Below are 25662 nucleotides of genomic sequence, written 5' to 3'. Positions count from 1 at the left end.
GATAGAAAAAACAGGACAAGCTAATACCTGGAACAAAAACAAAAGGTAAAACTTTGAAGAGATAAATGTGAAATCCTTCAATGAGTTTTAAAAACTCAAATTACACAAAACCATAAGAGGGAATATTCACTAAGTCAGCAGGTAATATAAAAGAGCCCTCTGTATTATTACCCAGGTATTCAGAAAGAACTACCTTAACAGAAATGCATGGTTAACATTTGGAAAAGAATACATCCACACTGATCCAACCAAACCTAGGACCTCATACTTCAATGAAGACAATGACAAACTATGTGGTAAAGGATGTTTGGAATGGTGGAAGGTCCACAAATAATGTTATGTGAACAAAAAGAATTGTAATTATTTACGTAAACAGAAAATCAACAACAGATGTTAATGGCCAACAAGGTAGAGAAGGTAGTAGAAGCCAGGTAAAAACCTAAAATTTCAGACAGTAGAGTATCAACTGATTTGAGAGTCTATTTCATCATAAATATTCCAGTATTTTATTGTAATTCTGTAGTTTTTAAAACTTGAATAGTTTGAACCATCTTTCATTGTAGAATATATATATACATATATACATACAAATATATATACATATATACAGATGTATGTATGTGTGTGTGTATATTAAAGATATTAAGATATCAGCCTGATTGGGATGCCTGGGTGGCTCAGTGGCTGGGCGCCTGCCTTCGGCTCAGGTCATCATCCCCGGATCTGGGATCAAGTCCTGCATCGAGCTCCTGTGAGGAGCGTGCTTCTTCCTCTGCCTATTATGTCTCTGCCTCTTTCTCTGTGTGTCTCTCATGAGTAAATAAATCATTTTTTAAAAAAATATATCAGCCTGATTAAATTATCAGCTAGTATATATTCCTCATATTAGGAGGAAAAAATGTTCACTACAACTAAAACTAATTCCCTATCCAAAAATTTTAGACATGACCCCAGATCCAAATATTCTGAAGACAAAAAGAGGGCTACTCTCTCTCTTTTCAGAACTCAAACTTCCAGCAACATACTTTGAACAATAACATATAACAGACAACTCTGATAAGACACTAAATGTGAAATCTAAATGGATCTATGTCAGTATCATTTTTTCTTATATAGCCTTCCAAAAAAGAAAATAGAAACATTTATACTGCACTTTATATTTACACATTGACAATCTTCATGTCCTAAAAATGAGAAATATGCTATACTGATTTTATCAACTAACCATACCACCAAATCCAAAACAATTCATAATTAACAATTTGGTATGAAGACAAAAGAATATCTCACTTTATTAGAGAGCACAGCATTATAATCTTTTATATTTTATTTAGGATGATTTAAAATTCAGTAACTTTGAAAAACGTACTTTCAAATTACACTATATGAACATCAACGCACACTTAAAGATTTTAAATTAGAGTGGAACTATGAATTAAGTAAAGAATATGTAACACTATAGAAACATATATATATAACTAAAATTTTAAACTGGGATTGTTAAAAGACATGATACATACCAAAGATTACTGGTCTCCACTGATTTTCATTCCTCCCTTCCATCTAATATTTTTTAAAAAAAGAACTACCTCTTTTCCAATCTTCTCAGCTTGATGTGACTATGTGACTAAATTCTAGTCAATGGGATGAACATGAAAAGAGTGTATATGAAAGTTTGTGAGACAGCAAGAAGGACTGAAGGGAAAGAAGGAAAGTGGAAAGGAAGGAGAGACAGGAAAGAATACAAGAGAAAAACAAAACAAGAGAGAGAGGGAGGGGTCATACCAGTGTGCTCCCCTGGATTTTTGCCTCCCCTTTCACTATAACTGGGAAATACTAATGACACTTGGAACAGCTGTCATGGATTTATGAGATGGAAGCTAAGTGCTGAAATAAGCAGAGTTACCCCTACACTTAGCCCTGTACTATTACTGAAAAAACTATATTGTTGAAGCCATTACATTTTGGTATCTCTGTTACAGTTCAACCTATACGGTTCACACTTTAAAACCACTTCAATAAGCATCAATACAGAGGAATTAAATGTGATCAATAAGTCAATTCTCAATTCTCCATTTTTATAGGGGTACATATAAAATGTCCTGAAAGGACAACCTAATAGTTCTGAGATTATATTAAGTAAAAAAGTACATTGATTTATTTCAACTTACCTCTGTAACCGGTAATTCAAGCTGAACCACATCATCCTGCTTTGAAACTGGCGTTTGCAGAGCAGTGTCTAACAACAAGATTCCATTAAGGTCCTTCCTACACCCTACTGCATAATCATCCACAAATATAACTTTATCCACCGCAGATATATACTGACATTTCACCTGTCCACCTGGTTTAGCTGTTAAAAGAACAAAATTTCAACACTTAAGATTTAAAGACAAATAGTCCATTAAAAATAAATGTTTTCATGGAAGCTAAATACAGTATTTAATCCTGCAATGGAAAAAGTTGCTCCAAAGAACATTATTAGAACTGATAAACTTGTAATATGTACTATAGATCAGATTAAAGTATTATTGTCAAACTGTCAGAACTTAACAACTAGAGCTGCTTGAAAAGAGAATATAGGGGCGCCCAGGTGGCTCAGTCAGTAGAGTGGCCAACCCTTGGTTTCAGCTCAGGTCATGATCGTGGGGTCCTGGGATCGAGCCCTTCATCACGCTCTGTGCTTCAGGATTCTCTCTTCCTCTGCACCTCCCCTGCTCTCTTTCTCTCTCTCAAATGAATAAATAAACCTTTTTCAAAAAAAGGAAGAGAATATAATTGTTCTCAGAAATAAACAGGGCATTTGGCTGGCTCAGGTGGAAGATCATGGGATGCTTGATATCAGGGTCTTGAGTTTGAGCCCCACGTTAGGTGTAGAGATTACTTAAGTACATAAAACTTAAAAAAAAAAAGAAACATAGAAATGGTAAAGGGGTATGATATATATAACCTATACTCAATAGAGCAAAAGTAATATGTGTGTATATATGTGGGAATGATAAGCACATGTGGTAAAGTATTTAAAATTAAAATTAGTAGAACTGGGTAAAAGGTATAGGGAAGTTCTTTGTTCTATACTATTTCAAAATTAAAGTGTTCAGAAAAAAATTTTTAAATAATTCAGTACTTGTCATTTTCTGCAAAATACAATAAAGTCACTATGGCCAATTTCTAGGTAATTACCACACAAGTTTTGAGGGCTTTTATGTCTGAGATAAAATTATGGAAAATGTTTATAACCTAGGAGAACTAGTAAAGCCTCTAGTTGAATCCCCACTGAGAAAACAGTCAACTGTCACTGAAGATCAATGTTCCCTGAAGTTTCTGCTGAGTATCAGAATAGTATTTTAATGGAGAAAGTCAGTGAATATACAAACCATAAAATTTCTAAGAATAAGTTAAAGTGGAATTTCAGAAGTCTTATAAAAAAACAGTAACAGACAAGAAGCTAATTCAAAATATCAACAATTTAAAGAGTCTAGATATGTATGCCAATTAAAAGACCAACTGTCGGGGGGGATCCCTGGGTGGCTCAGCGGTTTGGCTCCTGCCTTTGGCCCAGGGCGCGATCCTGGAGTCCCGGGATCGAGTCCCGCATCAGGCTCCCTGCATGGAGCCTGCTCCTCCCTCTGCCTGTGTCTCTGCCTCTCTGTCTCTCTGTCTCTCTCTCTCTCTCTCTTTATCATAAATAAACAAATAAATCTTTAAAAAAAAATAAATAAATAAAAGACCAACTGTCAGAATGAATTGAAAAACACATATACAATCCAATTCTATGATGACTTCAAGAAACTTTTACCCTTCTAAAGACAAAAGTAAGGGGCACCTGGCTGGCTCAGTAGGTAGTGTGTGATTCCTGATTTCCTGACTGTAAGTTCAAACACCATACTGGGTGTAGAGATTATTTAAAAACAAACAAAATACGGGATGTATGGGTAGGCTCAGCATCTAACTCTTGATTTTAGCTGGGGTCATGATCTCAGGGTCATGGGACTAAGCCCAAAAGACAGGCGCCATGCTCAGCATGGAGTCTCCTTGAGATTCTTTCTCCCTCTCCTTTTGTCCCTCCTCTTGCTTGTACACACACTCTCTCTAAATAAATAAATAAAATCTTTTTAAAAAATATTTAAAAATAAGGGCACCTAAGTGGTTCAGTCAGTTAAGTGTCCAACTCTTGATTTCATCTCAAGGTCCTGATCTCAGGGTTGTACGTTCAAGCCCCACATTGGGCGTGGAGCCTACTTTAAAAAAAAAAAAAAAAAGATTGGGGGCCCCTGAGTCACTCAGTCAGTTGAGCATCTGATTCTTGGTTTCAGCTAGGGTCATGATCTCAGGGTCATGGGATCAAACCCTGAGACAGGCTCTGTGCTCATCAAGTAGTCTGCTTCAGATTCTCTCTCCATCTGCATCTTCCAGAACTCATGTGTGCATGCTCTCTCAAATAAATAAAATCTTTTAAAAATTAAAATTAAAAAAATTGAAAATAAATAAAAGTGTAAAGAGGATGGAAAAAAGATATTTCAGGCAAATGTTAATCAAAGAACAGATGAAGTAGCTATAGTTATATCAGACAAAGATCAGAGCAAAGAAAATCACCATGGATAAATGAGGTCATTACATGATAAAAGGGCCAGTTCACAAAGAAGAAAAAACAATCCTAAATATGTATACAACTAAAAAATAACTTCAAAACACATACAGCTGGGTGCCTGGGCCTCCAACTCTTAATTTCAGCTCAGATCATGATCTCATGTTCCTGAGATCAAGCCCCAAGTGGTGAAGGCTGCCTGCTTAATTAAGATTCTCTTTCTTTCTCTCCCTGTGCCACTCCCTCATCTTAACACACACACACACACACACACACACACACACACACACCAAAAATTACAGAACTGAGAAGAAATAGGCATCCAAATTACAGCTGGAGACTTCAACATTCCTCTCTCAGTAACTAATAGAACTAGCAGATAAAAAACCAGCAATTATAGAGAAACTGAACACCACCACCAAGGAATACGATTTTTAGAATATTCCACCACCAACAGAATACAAATCCTTTTCAAATGTACAGAGAACATTCATCAAAATAGATCATATCCTGCGTCATAAAACAGACCTTAAAATTAGAAGTATGTTCTCTGACCATGATGTAAAAATCAGTTACAGAAACATAACAGGAAATACTGGAAGATAAACAAGATACTCCTAAATAATCCATAAGTCAATAAACAAGTTGCAGATAATTCAGAAAGTATTTTTAATTGGAGTGAATTTTATCAAACATTTAAGAAAAAAGTAACATCAATTCTACATAATTCTCCAAGAAACAGAAAAGGGAATACCTCCAAACTCATTTTATGAGACCAGCTTTAACCTGATGCCAAATTTAGAAAAAAGTAGCACATAGGGATCCCTGGGTGGCACAGCGGTTTGGCGCCTGCCTTTGGCCCAGGGCGCGATCTTGGAGACCCAGGATCGAATCCCACGTTGGGCTCCCTGCATGGAGTCTGCTTCTCCCTCTACCTGTGTCTCTGTCTCTCTCTCTCTCTCTCTGTGACTATCAAATAAATAAAATCTTAAAAAAAAAAAAGGTAGCACATAAAAACTACATACCATCATCCCTCATGCATATCGATGCAAAATCCTCCACAAAATAAAAGTAAAAGGAATTTAGCAAATATAAAAAGAATGATACAGCAGGACCAAGTAAAGTTATCCCAAGACTATAAAACTGGTTCAATATTCAAGAAGTAATCAATATAAGCTACATATTAACAGCTTAGAGTAGAAAACCTGCATAAAATTAACAGATGCAGAGGAAGAAGAAGACTGTCTCCTGAGTAGGGAGCCTGATGCAGGGCTTGATCCCAGGACCCGGGGACCATGACCTGAGCCAAACGAGTCTGCTTCTCCATCTCCCTCTGCCCCCTCTCCCCACCTCGTGCTCGCTCTTGCGCTCTCTCTCTCAATAAATAAAATCTTTTAAAAAAAGGTTATAGTAAAATCAAAACACAAAAATCAATCAATTGTACTTCTATATACTAGAAATCTGAATCTGAAATCTGTAAAAACAAGTTTACAATAGCTCTAAAAACAAAATACTTACATGTCTAAGAAAAGGTATAGAGTATGTATGCTGAAAAGTATGAAAGGCTGGTGAAAGAAATCAAAGACCTAATGAAACCATGGTCAGGGATTGGAAGAGTCAATATAGGAAAGATGTCAATAATCCCCAAATTACTCTACAGATTTAGTGCAATTTCAAATCAAAATCCCAGCAGGAGGGGTATCTGGGTGGCTCAGTTGGTTAAGTATTGATCTCGGCTCAGCTACTGATCTCGGGGTTGTGAGTTCAAACCCTGCATTAGGCTCCACACTGGATGCGGAGTCTACTTTTAAAAAAAAGAAAGGAAGGAAGAAAAGAACAAAAGAGAGAAAGAGAAAATCCCAGCAGGATTTTTTAGATATAAAGTAATTCTAAAATTTATTTGAAAAGACAAAAGAATTGGAATATCCAAAACAATTCTGATAAAGTTGGACAAATTACATTATGTGATTTTTAATACCTACTATAAAACTTAGAGTACCACTACGAAGTGTGGTAGTGGCAAATGGATAAACATACTGATCTGTGGAGCAGAAGAGAATCCAGAGACAGGCCCCAATAAACATGGCCATTTGATTTTTTGAATTATTTTTAATTATGGTAATTAACATAACATAAAATTCAGCATTTTAACCATTTTTAAAGTGCACACAGTTCAATGGCATTAAGTACATTTACACGCTTGTGCAACCACCACCACTATCCATCCATAGAATGATATAGAACTTGCATAACTTAAATACTATAACCATTAGGCACTAACTCCTTCCCACTTCCATAATCCCCAGCATCCAGCAAAGTAGACTCTACTTTCTGTTTCTATGAAACTGACTGTTTCTAAGTACCACAGATAAGTGGAGTCATAGTATTTGTCATATGGTTTCACTCATATGGGGAATATAAGAAATAGTGAAAGGGATTAAAAGGGAAAGGAGGGGAACTGAGTGGGAAAAATTAGAGAGGGAGACAAACCCTGAGAGACTCCTAACTCTGGGAAACAAAGAGTTGCGGAAGACGAGGTGGGTGGTGGGATGGGGTAACTGGGTGACAGGCACAGAGGAGGGCACTTGATGGGATGAGCACTGGGTGTTATACCATATGTTGGCAGATTGAATTCAAATCTAAAAAGTAAATAAATAATATAAAATATAAAAGAAAGAAGACATGGGAAAATATCCATAATACCCTATTAACTAAGTATAAGGAGGAAAACAGTTTATAAAATATCACTGTAATCCATATTCTTTTTTTTTTTTTTTTAAGATTTTATTTATTCATGAGAGACAGAGAGACAGAGGCAGAGACACAGGCATAGGAAGAAGCAGGCTCCATGCAGGGAGCCCAACATGGGACTCAGTCCGGGATGGAACTCGATCCAAGGTCTCCAGGATCACGTGCCGGCCAAAGGCGGCGCTAAATCGCTGAGCCACCAGGGCTGCCCTGTAATCCATATTCTATAAAAATATTTTTTCCTTTGTTTATATATTCTATAAAAATATATTTAACAATGGGGCACCCAGGTGGCTCAGTAGGTTAAGTATCTGCCTTCAGCTCCAGTCACAAACTCAGGGATCTGGGATCAAGCCCTGTGTTGGGACTCCCTGCTCAGCAAGGAGCCTGCTTCTTCCTCTTCCTCTGTCTCTCTCTCCCCCATTAGTGCACGAGCACAGTCTCTCTCAAATAAATGCTCATGCTCTTTCTCAAATAAATAAGATCTTTTAAAAAAATCTTACACACCAAAATGTTAACAATGACTACTTAAGTAACCAAATCATTGGTGACTATTCTTTTCCTTGGTCTATCTGATGTCCTATTATAAGGTAAATCAAATTTTATTTTTTTTTAAGATTTTATTTATTTACCCATGAGAGACACAGAGAGAGAGGCAGAGACACAGACAGAGGGAGAAGCAGGCTCCCCACAGGGAAGCTGATGCAGGACTCATCCCAAGATCACAATCTGAGCCAAAGGCAGGTGTCTGCTCAACCACTGGTAAATCACTTTTTAAACGGAGATTTTCAAAGGTAAGAAGCTGTGTTTTTTAAAATCAGCTAATTCTAATAACCACTTCAGGAAACAGTCAATTCTTTATCAAGTCACCATTCATGTGCAATCCTACAAAAGTTGCAAAAACATTATCAGAATTACATTATCTCTGCAAACTGAAAGGACACACTATAAAATTCCATTTCCACAGAGATAACATTAGAGTTCAATTCTTAAAATACTTTCCTAAAACACAGTATATACAAACATCATTCAAAGTCAATAAAGAGGGGATGCCTGGGTAGCTCAGCAGTTGAGCGCCAGACTTTGGCCCAGGGCGTGACCCTGAAGTCCCAGGCGAGTCTGGTATCAGGCTCCCTGCATGGAGCCTGCTTCTCTCTCTTCCTGTATCTGCCTCTCTCTCTCTCCCTCTCTCTCTCTCTCATGAATAAATAAATAAAATCTTAAAAAAAAAAAAAAAGTCAATAAAGAGGATGCAAAATTAGTGTTCTTACAAAGTTTTTAAAATACAATTAAAGTAACCAAAATAAAATCACTTAACAAGGGATCCCTGGGTGGCGCAGCGGTTTAGCGCCTGCCTTTGGCCCAGGGCGCGATCCTGGAGACCCCGGATCGAGTCCCACGTCGGGCTCCCTGCATGGAGCCTGCTTCTCCCTCTGCCTGTGTCTCTGCCTCTCTCTCTCTCTGTGTGTGACTATCATAAATAAATAAAAATTAAAAAAAAAAAGATTTAAAAATCACTTAACAAAAGTTGTGGGACACCTAGGTGGCTTTAGTGGTTGCATCTACCTTCAGCTCAGGTCATGATCCTGGGGTCCTCCGAGCGAGTCCTGTATCGGGCTCCCCACAGGGAGCCTGCTTCTTCCTCTGCCTCTCCGTCTCTCATGAATAAACAAATTTTTTTTTTTTTAAAGTTGTTAAGGGGATCCCTGGGTGGCGCAGCGGTTTGGCGCCTGCCTTTGGCCCAGGGCGCGATCCTGGAGACCCGGGATCGAATCCCACATCAGGCTCCCGGTGCATGGAGCCTGCTTCTCCCTCTGCCTGTGTCTCTGCCTCTCTCTCTCTCTCTCTCTGTCTGTGACTATCATAAATACATAAAAATAAAAAAAAAAAAGTTGTTAAGTACACTATATTACTCAAAGTCAAAGCAAGTATTACTATAAAACAAAACTCAGTGCAAAGCAAAGCAAAGTATGGGAAAGTTCAGGAGCTAGGCCACGAAAAAAGGGTAACACATGGATGAAATGCGAAGCAAGGGATAGTATTATTCCAGGCACGAGAACTAACATCTGTCCAGGCATGAAAGAAGGTCTCCAAAAGACAAGACACTTCTTGGAATTAAAGAGTTCCAGTTCCAGGGTGTCTGGCTGGCTCAATCATTGGAGCACATGGCTCTTAATCTTGAGTCATGAGTTCAAGCCCCACATTAAAGGTAAAGATTACATAAAAAATAAAATCTTAAAAAAAGAGACAGAGAGTTGCAAGTTCCAATTCCCTCTATTCACTGCATCTGAAAGTTCCACCAAATCACCTATTTTACTATAATCTTAAGCATCTGACATCAACTGATGAACATAATCATCATGAAGTTTCCATGGATGGGACTCAATCTTTAAGGACCTACTCCCTGCAAGAAATTTTGAGGTCTATTTCACATATATTATTCAATTTGTCACAGTTAAATCTCTCAAACACCTTGGAACACAAAAGCCACATTCTTCCTTCAGGATTCTGAGCTGGCTATAATTAAGTAAAATTTGGAAGCTACCTTCCCCATCTGATGTTGTTCAAGATAACCCTAACCATCTATACACAAATTTGGTGCTACACAAAGTTGTCCATGAGAGAAGGAACTCAGCTATAAAGGAATACAGTTCTATAATATGGAGCACATAATCCATGATTTTCTATTTGGAGCTCATATTTGAAACTACTGTTCTCTGTTGAATACCATGGCACATATACCCAGACTAGTAGTCACACAGACCTTTCATCATTCCTCACATAGCCTACATTTTAAGTCAGTCCAAGTCAAATTCCATCCAAATATGATGGAAATCCATCTAGCTGTTTTTGCAAGCTACAATAACAGTCCAACAGAAACTTCCCTGGATATCTGCCCTGCTGCTTCCTCACATCTTTGCTCAAGGACCACTTCAGAGAGACTCTCCCAGACCACCTCACAAATTTACCCATTACCATCTCATACCAGCTCTAATTTCTTAAGGCATTGATCACCACTTAATATTAGTGTGTAATACATCTAGCTCTTCCCACTGAAGCATGAGCTCTAGGAAAGCAAGGACTTTGTTAACTGCTGTATCACCAGTGCTTGACACACAATAAATAGTTTTGAATAAAAGAATCATTTTCTATAGTTTTGAAGAACTTTTTAATGTTTTTAAACTATAATGTGATAAAATACAGTATTTTCACAGCTTTATCTGCTGACACAACAAAGACAGTTCAAACATGAAACTAGTTTTGATCTGGTACAGAAAACTCCAGCCATCTCTAGCCTTCATAGTCCCATTTTCCACTACCTTACTCTTGCACCCAGTATGAGATCACTGTCCTTGGCTATAGTGGCATTTTGGTGAACAAGTATCAGAGCACTTAGCTGGTTCAAAAATCAACCAAAACTGAATTACAGCAGAAAGGGACAAACTAGAAAGCAGCAGCAATTTGGTCCTTGATATATCCCTGCTGCTTACAAGTATATTTCATTATATATATTCACTAAATAAAATGTAAAACGCATGGGGGAGGGAGTGGTGCATGGATGGCTCAGTCCATTAAGAATCTGCCTTTGGCTCAGGTCATCCCATGGTCCTAGGATAAAGCCCCACATCAGGCTTCCTGCCAAGCAGGAGCCTGCTTCTCCCTCTCCCCCATAACTCCCATTGCTTGTGCTTTCTAGCACTCTCTCTCTTAAATAAACAAAATCTTTAAAACACACACACACACACACACACACACACACACACTGGGGTAGATTTTAGTAGCAGACTAACTTGGGAGGTTTCTCTTACCAAAAAAATTAAGGCTATATAGAATACTACTCAATTCAAATCAAATTACTCTCTCATTTATCCCAGGCTTATCAAACAAACTTAGTCATGAAGTTTGAACCTCTAAACCTAACTGCACATTAGAATCATCCAGCATGATGTAATAGTTTCCAAAAAAAAGGTATGCCTGGGCTCTACTCCAAATCACTTAAGTCAGAACACTGGGACCCAAAGGGTGCCTGGGTGGCTGTCAGTTAAGCATCCAACTCTTGAGTTCAGCTCCCAGTCATGATCTCAGGGTCATGAGATCGAGCCCTACACGGGACTCCTCACTCCCTCTCCCTGTGCTGCTCCTCTCGTTGTTTTCAAGCACGTGTGCACTTAATCATTTTTCTCTTTTTCTCTCAAATAAATAAATAAAATCTAAAAAAAAAAAAAAATACTGGGACTCAAGAATTTTTTTTAAAGTTCCCCTGATGATTCTAATGAGCAACCGAGGCTGAGAACCCACTGCCCTTTGCATCTCCCCAGTCTTACTTCTCTCCTACTTCATAACAAACTACAGAAATAAATCATGAGGACTTAAATTCTTGGCACCCATAATAAATGTCAAAGAAAACACTCCTATCTGCCCCATTCTAACATTCCTATCATTTCCACCAAAGAGTAAGCATATTTGTCTCCCCTAAAATACATCCCTGATTTAACATACTCAAATGAGACCACAATTACTTCCGTTGAGGACTACCCTTGTCACAAACTATTTTATATGGCAATTACTTCATTCTTTATATTTGTAACTCTATTATCTCTTTTTATAATTTTTATTTATTTATGATAGTCACACAGAGAGAGAGAGAGGCAGAGACAAAGGCAGAGGGAGAAGCAGGCTCCATGCACTGGGAGCCCGACGTGGGATTTGATCCCGGGTCCCCAGGATCGCGCCCTGGGCCAAAGGCAGGCGCCAAACCGCTGCGCCACCCAGGGATCCCTTTTATCTCCTTTTTTATACCCAAAGAGTTTGTCTTAACTTTTTCATTTCCTTCACATTTGAGGTCCTACACTTTAAAAAGATATTTCTATATTCATTATCAGGTGATTAAGTAGTCTGGGTAAAAATTTGCCCAGTCTGGAGGGATGCCTGGGTGGCTCAGTGATTGAGCATCTGCCTTTGGCTCAGAGCGTGATCCTAGGGTCCTGGGATGGAGTCCTGCATAGAGCTCCCCGTGGGGAGCCTGCTTCTTCCTCTGTCTCTCTCTCTCATGAATAGATAAATAAAATCTTAAAAAAAAAAAAAAAAAATACCCAGTCTGGGCACTTGGCTGGTTCAGTCAACAAAGCATTCAACTCTTGATCTCAGAGTTGTGAGTTCAAGGCCCACAACTGGACGTGGAGCCTACTTTACCAAAAAATAATAATAATAATAATTAATTAATTAATAAGTAAATAAAAATTATTTTTAAAGCAAGAATTACCAGTCCATTTTAAAGAAGTAACTCTGCAAACTTACCTTGCCAATGGCATGAGGCTATGAACAGTATAATGCACACATCAGAAAGGTACCTCCCACCCACTCCCCACTGTTCTTTTAAACTATATTACAGAAATCTATTATTGTTTATAGTCTATCTGTAGTTAGTTACAACCAACACCTCTAAAGACAAAGCACCAAATTTTCAACACCTTAAGTATAGCTGTAACTACAAATTGCCAGTTAAACAATAAGGTTATAAAGGGTGCACATGTACTTCTGCTTCCTCCCAAGTCTCACTAAAAAGATAATAAAGAAACAAAGAGGGCATTAAATAAACCCACAAAGGCAAAAGAAACAAGTGAGGAGAGGATAGCAAAAAAATTTTTGAAGTTGGAGGACAGATGGAAGCGCCTTAACAGACTGATTTGCCCTGTAAAAATATCAAAGCTAAACCAGCAGGAGGAAATGCCAAAGTAACTGTGTTGTAGTGGGTTTTTGTTTTTTTGTTTTTGTTTTTGTTTTTTTAAGATTTTATTTATTTATCTGACAGCACAAGCAAGCAGGGGGAGCTGCAAGCAGAGGGAGAGAGAGAGAGAAGTAGGCTCCCTGCTGAGTAAGGATCTTAGAACTCATGACCTGAGCCTAAGACAGATGCTCAACCAACTGAACCACCCAGGCACCCTATGGGGTTTTTTTTTAAGATTGACTGATTGATTGATTGATTGATTGATTTTAGAAAGAGAATGAGATAGTGTGTGTGGGCATACAAGTGGGGAGAGGGGAAGAGGGAGAGAATTTTTCAAGCAGGCTCTCCACTGAGAGGGGAGCCCGAGAGACATGGGGCTCCATCTCACAACCTATGAGATTATGACCTGAGCTGAAACCAAGAGTTGGATGTTTAACCAACTGGGCCACTCAAGTGCCCCTGGTGTTGTAGTGTTTTGCAAATTACGTAGTAATAAGTCTAAAACAAAAATTACTTCAAAGTAGTAGCCTTTCACAATATTTTTCCAACTAACTGACACTAATAATGGGGTCCTTAAATTTTTTACCTTAAACTAAGAGTTCTTGCCCTGGAATATATGTATGTGAGCCATAGATTAGAGGGACCAAATCCAAGATCTTCAGGCTATCTCATCACTCCCGTCCTTGTACTCTGAACTCTAATACCAACATGTTTATAACAAATACTACCTGCTTCATGCCTCTACTCTTGCTCATGCTGTTCCCTCTACCTGGCTAACTCCTTTTCTTTTTTTCTTTTTTTAAGATTTTATTTATTTATTCATGAGAAACAGAGAGATAGAGAGACAGAGGCAGAAACACAGACAGAGGGAGAAGCAGACTCCATGCAGGGAGGCCAATGTGGGACTGGATCTCGGTACTCCAGGATCACGCCCTGAGCCAAAGGCAGATGCGCTTAACCACTGATCCACCCAGGTGTCCTGGCTAACTCCTTTTCTTCCAAGATCCAAGGTGTCACCTCTTCTAGAAAACTTTTCAAATTGGGAGGCAGGGAGGATTTCAAATTCATCTTATTATCTTCACATAGCAAATAAACATTTGTTGAATTGAACTATATAATTAAGAACACACACAAAAAAATAATTAAGAACACCAAACCAAAAGTAACACTTCTTGAGTGCCTATGGTAGATTCAGCAGTACCTATGTCTATCAGCTTTTTTTTTTTTAATTTTTATTTATTTATGATAGTCACACAGAGAGAGAGAGAGAGAGAGGCAGAGACACAGGCAGAGGGAGAAGCAGGCTCCATGCACCGGGAGCCCGACGTGGGATTCGATCCCGGGTCTCCAGGATCACGCCCTGGGCCAAAGGCAGGCGCCAAACCGCTGCACCACCCAGGGATCCCTATCAGCTTATTTAAACTTTCCAATAACCCAACAAGTTAGGTGTGCAAAGAAAAGTTAAACATCTTGCCTAAAGGCACAAATAAGTGGTGAATCATGAAATGAAATGCAGTCTGGTTCCAGAACCAATATCCTTAACCACTAGGCTCAGCATTCTCTATAATTGACAATGCCTTCCTAATTTGTGTTCCCAAATCCTCAAGCTTCAACTCTGAATTCCCAATGCCTTCTGGACATCTCTCCTTGGATGTCCTTCAAGAATCTTAAAATTAATCTTAAAATCCAGGACCAACATCACTATCTCTCTCTTGCTCCCTAAACTTCTCCAGCAATAACTACTCACCACACCTTCTTATATTACTTATTTCAGTTAATAAACACCATTCACCCCGTTACCCAAAGTAAGAACCCACACATGAGTACTTTTCACCTTGTCAATCTTTCTCAACCCCATACTCACTAAAAATTATGTTGTTCCTATCTTTCAAACTAACTTACATAAAGCTCTCATCACTTCTCACACCTGGGCATTAGCTTCAAACCTCTCTAAAAACAAATTTGATGACCTACAATGGCTCCCTACCATTGACATCAAGTCAAATTTCTTAACAAAACATATTATGATCTTGTCCTTGCTTATCTCTCAGCTTCAACTCTAACCATCCCCTCACACACCCTAAACCCCAACTGGTTTCCTTGAAAAACTTCTCTTTGTTCCTTAAATTCACCATGTTTTGAAAAGACTAAAATGTCTCCACACAAGCAAGTACCCTATCTTTTTTTTTTTTTTTAAGATTTATTTTATTTATTCATGACAGGAGGAGGAGGGCAGAGGGAGAAGCAGGCTCGGTGCAGGGAGCCCGACGTGGGACTTGATCCCGGGTCTCCAGGATCAGGCCCCAGGCTGAAGGCGGCGCCAAACCGCTGCGCCACCGGGGCTGCCCAGCAAGTACCCTATCTTTTTTTTTTTTTTTTTTTAATTTTTATTTATTTATGATGGTCACACAGAGAGAGAGAGAGGGGCAGAGACACAGGCAGAGGGAGAAGCAGGCTCCATGCAGGGAGCCCGACGTGGGATTCGATCCCAGGTCTCCAGGATCGCGCCCCGGGCCAAAGGCAGGCGCCAAACCGCTGCGCCACCCAGGGATCGCAAGTACCCTATCTTAAGATGATGATCCCCAGTAACATTCCCTCCCACCATCTCATCTTTCAAAATAAACCATAAAAGCAACCGCCTCGGGATGCCTGGTGGCTCAGCGGTGATCCTGGAGTTCCAGGATTGAGTCCCACCATCAGGCTCCCTGCATGGAGCCTGCTTCTCCTCCTTCTGCCTGTGTCTCTCTGCCTCTGTCTGTGTCTCTTGTGAATAACTAAATAAAATTAAAAAAAAAAAAAGCGCAACCTCCTTTGAGAAGTCTTCTATTTCCCTCAGATTGAAGAAACTACCTCCTCTATTCACACAGCTTTCTGCCTATCTGAATTACAGTACTTAGAACATTATGCTAAAATGATTTACCTAGACACATCGCTAAGCACACATTCAAGAGCCAAAATGTTGCCTTACTTTGTCCCCCTGTGCCTAGCAAATGTTCAATAAATGTATAAATAGCAATCAACTAGCTCTTCACATTACCTTGCTTTTAACAATTTAAGTCCAAAATCAATTAACTTACATAGTTTATATTTCTCCTATAATACAAAAGTATTATGTATGTCCATTAGATTTTACCCAGTCACATTTCCACATACATGGAAAACTGTAAGAATACTGCCATTTCGGGATGCCTGGGTGGTTCAGTGGTTGAGCATCTGCCTTCAGCTCAGGTTGGGAGGGATCCCAGGGTCCTAGGATCGAGTCCCACATCAGGCTCCCTACAGGGAGCTTCTCCCTCTGCCTGCGTCTCGGCCTCCCTCTCTCTGTGTCTCTCATGAATAAATAAATACTAAAAAAAAAAAAGAAAAAAGAAAAAAACACTATCTTTGAACAGGTAATAGTAAAACTTGGAGAGGTAAATGTAAAAAAAAAAATTTTTTTTGGAAAATCTTGAGAATCTTAAAAACATAGCAAAATAGGGGTGCCTGGGTGGCTCAGTTGGTTAAGCGACAGTCTTGAGCTCAAGTCCTGATGTTAGGACCAAGATAAATATCCAAGTGGCACTCCCTGCTTAGCAGGGTGTTTGCTTCTTCCTTTCCCTCTGCTTCTCCCAGCACTCATTGCTCTATCTCACTCTCAAATAAATAAAATCTTAAAAAAAAAAAAAAGCAAAATATTTTTTTAATTTTAATACAAATTCACTCTAATTAACTGTGGGACAATGTTCTGCTAATAAAACAGCAAATTGGGCCACCTGGCTGGCTTAGTTGGTAGAGCACGAGACTCTTGATCTTGGGTTACAAGTTCAAGCCCCATGTTGGGTGTAGGGATTACTTAAAATAAAATATTAAGAGGAACCTGTGCAGTTTGTTAAGCATCTAACTCTTGGTTTCAGCTCAGGTAGTGATCTCCGGATCATGAGAATGAGCCAAGCTCATCATCAAGCTCATGCTCACTCAGCGAGCAGTCTGTTTCAGACTCTCCCTTCCCCTCTGTCCCCTTCCCCCGCCTCAAATAAATAAACCTATCTTTAAAAGTAATTAAAAAATAAAATCTTAAAAAGTAAAACAGCAAATCTTTAACATGAGGTAGGTCAACACATAGTATTACTAAAATCTGTCAACTGCAACATAGTTTATACTCAGCCCACAAAGAGATTTGCCCAATTAAGTTTTTATAAAGAACTCAGATGCACTGAGGAGACAGCTATCTTCTAGGACTACTGAAATCCCAACTCTATATGGTGTTTATCATCTATCATAAAAGAATAATTGAGACTAGGAAGGCTGCCTGAACCAAGGTAGGTCAGGAAATAAGAAGTGGTCTGAATCATTTACAATTTCCAAAACTGAGACCTAGAGGAAGATTTTACATTTTATCCAAATTAATGCATGCCTAATTCAGAAGCAGTAAAAGTATTTTTTTTCTACCTCTAACAAAGTGATAATAAATGAGTTTTATCCCCCAAAAAAATATTTTTTGGGAATTATGCAGTCTCCTAACTAGTTTTTATACTCCAAGACTTCTTGGAGCAGGCGGCTCTGGGCTTTAAGTCTGTACAAAAAGTTCATATTAAAAAATAGAGAAGTAAAAATCGGGATCCCTGGGTGGCGCAGCGGTTTGGCGCCTGCCTTTGGCCCAGGGCGCGGTCCTGGATATCCGGGATCGAATCCCACGTCGGGCTCCCGGTGCATGGAGCCTGCTTCTCCCTCTGCCTGTGTCTCTGCCTCTCTCTCTCTCACTGTGTGCCTATCCTAAATAAATAAAAGTTAAAAAAATTAAAAAAAAAAAAAAAAAAAAAGTAAAAATCCACCCAAACTGAACTTTCCTGCAACTGGAATGGAATAAATACAGTGATCTTTTTCTCATTTATGACCATCGTGGAAATTACTCAAATCAAATCAATGTCAAAGGGAAATACTCATAAAGAAATATGAAACCAGAATAATTGTCTATAAACACTGAGAAGCTTTGGAGTTTCTTCACAGTGACAGAAATCTGGAAGCCACTTCAGAAACTGAAGAGATACGATTTCCTTTTACACATATGCTACAACATCTACTGATTAATATCCACACATATACATCCTCAGCTATTTACGTACACATACTACATGAAGAGTCCGTATATACATAGAACTAGTAATACAACAGCCTTAACATCATTCTGACATTTAGCTACCCAATACACTGAAAGACATTTATCCAAATAGAGACAGTATTTGTCACCAACATTTCCATTTCCATGTGCATTTCAATGATATCTATCTGTCCTCTGCATATAAACACGCTAAGTCAGTGAACATTTTTTTAAAGTAATAGTGAGGTGGGATGCGTGGGTGGCTCAGCAGTTGAGCGCCTGCCTTTGGCTCAAGGTGTGCTTCCCAGGTCTGGGGACTGAGTCCCACAGTGGGCTCCCTGCGAGGAGCCTGCTTCTCCCTCTGCCTTTGTCTCTGCCTCCTTTCTCTCCCTGTGTCTCTGATGAATAAATAAAAATCTAAGAAAGTAAAAAATAAAAAAATAAAGTAACAGTGAGGAGCATGGCAATAGTAAGTACCCATGACGGTTAAGAGAACATTCACTGTGTACATATGCCAAGCAGCATTAAAGCACTTTAACACGTTTACCACCTAATCTACACAACCATACTATTAAATGTTAATCTTAATTTACAGATGAAGAAGCTGAAGTTCAGGAAGTTTAGAGAGTGAATTAGTAAGTGAGCTAAAATTCAAAATTCAGGAATATTTAAAATATAAATACCCATTCTCTTTCAACATGCCCTCGAAACAGTTTATTAAGAAAGCAAATACAAAATGTACTACATTTAGGGGAGGAGGGCACTATTTCACAAAGTAAGAGAAAACACTACTACCAATAATTAAATAAGAAACTACTTGACAAGGGAGCCTAGCTGGCTCAGTAAGTAGAGCATTCAACTCTTGATCTCGGGGCCATGTTGGGTGTAGAGGTCACTTAAATCAAAAACGGAAGGAAGGACTGAACAAATTAGCAATACTTTACCCTTACATCGAAGCAAAAACCAGATCCAAATAGGAAAAATTCCTTAGTTCAAATTTAGGATTAAGTTCAAAAGATTTAACACAGAATATCAAAAAGGTTTAAGTAAATACAAAAAGAGTATTTACAAAGATTTACAAGTAAATAGAAGACATATTTTTGAACACTGAACACACAGTTCTAAGAACTGTATATTAACACTTAATCCTCACAATTAGTATAATTATCATCCCCATTTTGCAAATAGGGAAACGAACAGAAATGTTAGGGAATTCAGGAGAAGCTACACATTTCAATCGGGAGGTGAGGCAAAGAAGATATTGGAATCCTCACCTGAGCCAACTGTCTCCAAAACCAGGCTCCTTCCAATTACGCTAAATTGCAGGCACAAACAATAGCTAAAGAGAGGAACAGACCTAGTAATATCAACAATATGGTCAAGTGGTGTATGTAGAGCTATTTTGATTTTTTAAATTCAAAGCGCACAGGCAGCCCTGGTGGCTCAGTGGTTTAGCGCTGCCTTCAGCCTAAGGTGTGATCCTGGAGACCCAGGATCGAGTCCCACGTTGGGCTCCCTACATGGAGCCTGCTTCTCCGTCTGCCTGTGTCTCTGCCTCTCCCTCTTCTCATGAATAAATAAATAAAAATTTTTTAAAAATCCAAAGTGCACATATTAGCCTGTGAAAAGATGTCCAGCATCAAATGTCATTAGGGAATTGCAAATTAAAACAATGAGATACCACTACACACCTATTAGAATGGCCACAATCCAAAACCAAAAGCATAAAATGCTGAGAAGGATGAGAAGCAATAGGAACTGTCACTTACTACCACTGGGAAAACAAAATAGCACAGCCAGTTTGGAAGACTTCTTATAAAACTAAACATAGGGGGATCCCTGGGTGGCTCAGCGGTTTGGCACCTGCATTTGGCCCAGGACGCGATCCTGGAGTCCCGGGATCGAGTCCCGCGTCGGGCTCCCGGCATGGAGCCTCCTTCTCCCTCTGCCTGTGTCTCTGCCTCTCTCTCTCTCTCTCTCTCAAATAAATAAATAAATAAACAAATAGATAAATAAATCTTAAAAAAAAAAAAAAACTAAACATAGGGCAGACAGGTGGCTCAGCGTTTTGGCGCTGCCTTCAGCCCAAGGACGTGATCCTGGAGGCCTGGGATCGAGTCCTACAATGGCTCCCTGCATGGCGCCTGCTTCTCCCTCTGCATCTCTGTGTCTCTCATGAATAAATAAAATCTTTAAAAAAAAAAAAAAAAAAAAACTAAACACACTCCTAACACATGATCTGACATTCGTGCTCCTTGGTATTTACCCAGATAAACTAAAAAGTCATGTCCACACAAAAATCTGCACACAAATATTTATAGCAGCTTTATTCATAACTGCCACAACCTGGAAGCAACCAAAATGTCTTTCAGGTGAATGGGTAAATGAACTGTGGTACATCCAGACAATGGAATATTATTCAATGCTAAAAAGCAGTAAGTTAGAAAGCCATGAAGAGACCTGCAAGAACTTAAATGCATATTCCTAAGTGAAAGAAGCCAAACTGAAAAGGCTACATACTGTATAATTCCAACTATATGACATTCCAGAAAAGGCCAAACTATAGAGACAGTCAAAAAGATCAGGGAGTGGGATCCCTGGGTGGCGCAGCGGTTTAGCGCCTGCCTTTGGCCCAGGGCGCGATCCTGGAGACCCGGGATCGAATCCCACGTCGGGCTCCCGGTGCATGGAGCCTGCTTCTCCCTCTGCCTGTGTCTCTGCCTCTCTCTCTCTCTCTGTGTGACTATCATAAATAAATAAAAATTTAAAAAAAAAAAAAGATCAGGGAGTGGCAGGGGGTGGGAGAGAGAGACAGATTAACAGGCAGAACAAAGAGGATTTTTATGAAAGTGAAACTATTCTGTATATCAATTTGTCAGAACCCATAGGATGTGCAACACGAAGAGTGAAACCTAATGTCAACTATGGACTTGGGGGATAATGATGTGTTAATGCAAGTTCACTGACTGTAACAAACACATTGATAGTGAAAGGAGATTGTGGGGATCCCTGGGTGGCGCAGCGGTTTGGCGCCTGCCTTTGGCCTAGGGCGCGATCCCGGAGAGCCGGGATCGAATCCCACATCGGGCCCCCGGTGCATGGAGCCTGCTTCTCCCTCTGCCTGTGTCTCTGCCTCTCTCTCTCTCTCTCTCTCTATCATAAATAAAAAAAAATAAAAAATAAAAAATAAAGGAGATTGTGTGTGCACAGGGAGCAGGAGGTATGTAGAAACTACTTTCTGTTCAAGTTTACTGTGAACTTGAAACTGCTCTAAAAATACAATCTATTTAAGAAAAGAAAGGGGGAAAAAAACAAAGGTGTATTTAGCAGGTAGGATGTAAAGAAGCATCTATTTAACATACTAGCACATATACACAAATCAAAAATATTTATTAATATTTTGTACTAGGGAAAATAAGGGGATATAAGCAAGGGGACAGGTTTCTTCCCACAAGGAATTTTAAATATAGTTAAACGGACACTGTATATTCACAAAAAGCTAAACAAAATGTAATTTAAATAGTTCAAGAAAGAAAATATACCACAAACACTAAGCTGCCAAATTACCAAAATAGACGTTAAGAAGACAATATGTGCGTAGGGGTTCAGTGGATCACTTCAGACTAAAAGAATCAGGAAGTTAAGATCTGCTCTAGGTCCTGAAAAATAGCTAAGATATGTCTGGAGGGAATTGGTGCATTCCAAGAATGAGCAAAACTACTGAGCTAGGAAAGGAAATTAAATGAACCAGTTCACAAAACTAAATAGGGTGATAAGACTAGAGAGACTGGTAGAGACCAAATCATGGAAGTCAAAGAATGCCAGGCCACAGAATCAGCCTAGAGACTCAGAAATCTTAACTCTTAAAGGCTAAAAGGGAACAAATACTGCCTAACCAATGTTGTACTGATAGCTTTTAGTCTAATGAAAGTATATTTACAAACATTTTGTAACAGATACAGATACTGTGAAGACACACACTAGTGGACAGTCAAAAATTCACCTTTTCCACCCAATTGAATATATATACACACAAGTCCTGCTCCCATCCTTCAATTTCCAATCTACACTAAAAAGCTACCCATAACCCTAAAACCTGAACCCATTCAGAAGACACACTATCACCCATTAAAACTATTATGGTTATACCATGCTTTTTCCCTTTACACAAAGATGTCTTTCCTCTGGAGTATAAAAAAAGTTGCTCCTTGCCCCCTTAACTGGAAAGAGGGGTCACATTAGGGCCATGGTCACTACTGGCACCTTCTCCTCATTCTATTTATAGGACTGTCACCCTCTATTAATCATTAAGAGCAAACCTCAACAAATATGTAAAATACATATGTATTCCAGGTAAGACCAAAAAAAAAAAAAAAACAGCACTTCCTCCCCAATCACCTGAATAGGTGACATATACAAAACTCTATAAAACCTCTGATAGTTATTATTAATAGCTGTGAGTCTCATAAATGAAGACATTTCAGATTTTGTCCATTGCTAGTTTCAAACCTTTTCTGTAATCCTTTTGTTTACCATAAACTCTCCTACATATTGTTAATCACACATTCAAACGTCAATGCATGGGCATCTGCAATTGTATTCCATCTCATACTTTTCTAGTTAACAAATTCCCCAACATATCCCAGGCAAGTTATCCCAAATCAATGACGTCCTATGCATGTACCTCGAAACTTGTATTAAAACCCTAAAACCTTCTCCTTTAGAAATCTACCACTAGAGTGACTGTTTTCTTCCCTTTCACAACAGACACATTCATACATGTCCAATTTCCCCAACCACTTATAACTCTAAAACACATTATTTCTCTCATAGGCTCCAAGCATAAACACTCCGGTAGACTCCTTTCTATCAAAAACATTTTAAAACTTCCATTAATATAGCTTTTTATAAAAAATTCAAATACATATACTACGGTACCAATTAGTCAGAGTTTAAAATCATGAAAGACAGTATTAGATACTGTTTAAAGATACAAACATACACTAAAAAACATAAACTGTATGAAAACAATAAAACCAAATTAAGGGGAATGCTCATGGGGGAGAGAGGACTGGAGGACTGCCATCCAAGAATTACAGAGAAGGTTTCAACTTTCTAATGTCTTATTTCACAGTCAGAGTTACATGTTTTTTCATCTTATTCTTTAACACCTTTCTGTATTTGAAATATTTTAGGTGAGTTTAAGAAGAAAGATATCCAATTACCAATCAGTATCTCCCTCTCATACATAGTGACAAGTTGTTACGTTCAAATTGTAGTTTCCGCTCATTGTTACATCTGGGACACCACCCCCGCCCCCCGCCCCCCGCCCCACCCCACTCGCCCCGACCTTTACTAAACCAAGAAAAGAAAAAGTACAAGTCTACAATCTGAAACTTTCTCTTAGACTTATCTTAGATATGATCCAGGTTTACATTCTGTAGCTATCGACAACCCATTTCTTTCACAACTCTCACATCAACAAAAGTTAAATTCCTTATTTTATCCTTGTATCCCTACAGTGCTGTCAACTCTGACATGCCTGATTACACATCAACTAGAATCGCGACCTGTATCGTGTATGTTAACATATAAGCGAACTGGTAAGCCACAGAACTAGCTTACTTGGCCAAATGCGGGCAGTCCTATAGATCTCTGTGCACGAGTCTAACTCCTACATTAACTTTTCAATCTCAGCTTAGAACGTCTAAGTTCAGCTACACATCGTTTAACCGCAAATGAAATGTCATCTTCGGCCCAAGAAAACCTGGCCAGGGCAATTCCAAAGCACTGCACTCCAGTACACAGAGCGTTCACCTAATGCATCAAGTCCCGTCCTGGAACAGCGTTCACGCCTCCCCGAAGTGCCCTCCTCCACCGGAGAGACTCCCATACCTCCGAATCCTAACTTTTCGGCTCGCTGTGGTAAAACAAGGAGAGAGGGCCGTAAGTTTCACCTCATCAGGAACCCGAGGGAATCTACGTTTCGTACACCGCGCGGGCCCTCAGTTTCTCATCACCGGGGGGCAGAAGTTGGAAGCCCCGAGCTAGGGGACAAGGTCTAGTCTTCCACGGCGTCCGCCAGAGTCCTAAAGCCGTCGACCAACAGTTCAGGCAGCGGGCCCGCCTACTTCCCTCCCCACCCCCACTCCAGGGGCACCCCCGCCCCCACCCCCCGCGCGAAGCCCGCGGTACATCCCTGCACCTGCGGGTCCTGGAACAGCCGAGTACCCGCTTCTCTGCCCCGGACGGCAGGGCTTGGCTGCCGGCTCCGCCGCTCGCCTCCGGCCACCGGGCTCCCCGTCGGGCCCAAGCTCTCCGACCTAGTAGAAGGCAGCAGCGGCCCCTTCCGCAGGACCCACACGGGGGCCCGGCCTGCTCGGGTGCCGAGCCCCGAGGCCGCCCCACCTCCCCCGGAGGACCAACCTACACCGGACGCCCAAGGCCCGGAAGGCGACTCCCACCACTCCCCGACTCGCCAGGCGTCTGTTCCCAGCTGCAGCAGCCGCTGAGAAAGCCCCACGAGCCCCACGGCCCTCGTCCATCGGCTTCTGGGCCCGAGCCCCCAGCCCTGCGCTCGCCACCCCACGCCCGTCACGCCGCTTCCCCTCCTCCGGAGGCCGGGCCCCGGGGCTGGGCGGCTTCCTTCCCCGGCATCCCGCGGGCCCGGCTCCTCCCGCGGCGGCCCGGCCCCCGCCCGGCGTGCCGCACACTCACCGCTGAGCGCCGAGGCCTGCAGGGTGGCCCCCGAGGTGCCGTCGATGACTTTGATGGTCCCGCGACTGGTGACGGCCAGGATGGCGTTGAGCGCCGGGTGGTAGGAGAGGCTGTGCAGCCCGTCGGCGTCGCAGCGCATGCAGCCGTCCCGCAGCACCAGCCACTCGGAGACCCCGGCCGCCCCCGCCGCCGCCGCCGCCGCCGCCGAGGAGCAGCCCGGGCCCGAGGCCGCCGCAGCCGCAGCCGCCATCTTCCGGCCTGCGCTCAGCACAATCACACTGGGAAGCGGCTCAGTGACAGTCCCGGGAGGTGCAGCGCCGCCGCCAGTCACCATCCGGGCCAGGGGGCAAGCGGAGCGCGTTAGCCGGAAGTGAGGTCAGGCGCCGGCACGCACGCGGGACGTCGGCCGCGCGCCGGAGGGGCCACGCTCGGAGGGCGCGCAGGAGGCGGGGCCGCGGCGGGGGGCGGGCAGCGGGCGGCTGGAGCATGCGCGGGAGGGCTCGCGCGTGCCACGCGCCTCCGGTCCCGCCGGCTCCGCGTCCGCAGCGTCCCAGTTCCCGCCCGCCGTCCCCCCGCGAGCCTGGGGCGTGGCCGCCGCCGGGGCCCCGCCTCGCGCCCTCGCGCCCTCGCGCCCTCGCTCCCGGCGGTGGGGGTTGGGCTCCGTGGGACCCCCGCGCGGGGAGGCGGCTGGCGCGGGCGCCCTTGCGGCGGTTCCAGCCGCGCCGGGACGGTGCCCTGCGGGCGCCGCGCAGCTGCTTGGCTGCGGCGGCAGGGAGACCCCGGGCTTTGGGCCGCGGCCCTGGT

At 41.3% G+C, this 25662-nt stretch overlaps 1 protein-coding gene across 17 annotated transcripts in view; it reads right to left on the bottom strand.

Annotated features, from left to right (window-relative positions):
* Positions 1-25207, bottom strand: part of BIRC6 (baculoviral IAP repeat containing 6) — a 230751-nt gene extending 205544 nt beyond the window's left edge. For all 17 annotated transcript variants that reach the window (XR_004806282.2, XM_025454221.3, XM_025454229.3 and 14 more), the window contains exons 1-2: positions 24859-25207; positions 2172-2353 (exon numbers count right to left, since the gene is read on the bottom strand). Coding sequence is in view for 16 of the 17 variants with exons in the window: in XM_025454221.3 (XP_025310006.1) it covers positions 2172-2353; positions 24859-25192 (516 nt within the window). In the remaining variant the exon portion in view is untranslated. The remainder of the gene's footprint in view (positions 1-2171; positions 2354-24858) is intronic.
* Between the last annotated feature and the right edge of the window lie 455 nt (positions 25208-25662).

The sequence above is a fragment of the Canis lupus genome, chromosome 17, assembly GCF_003254725.2.
Source record: "Canis lupus dingo isolate Sandy chromosome 17, ASM325472v2, whole genome shotgun sequence".
NCBI lineage: Eukaryota > Metazoa > Chordata > Mammalia > Carnivora > Canidae > Canis > Canis lupus.
This window is presented reverse-complemented; position numbering and strand designations above follow the sequence as displayed.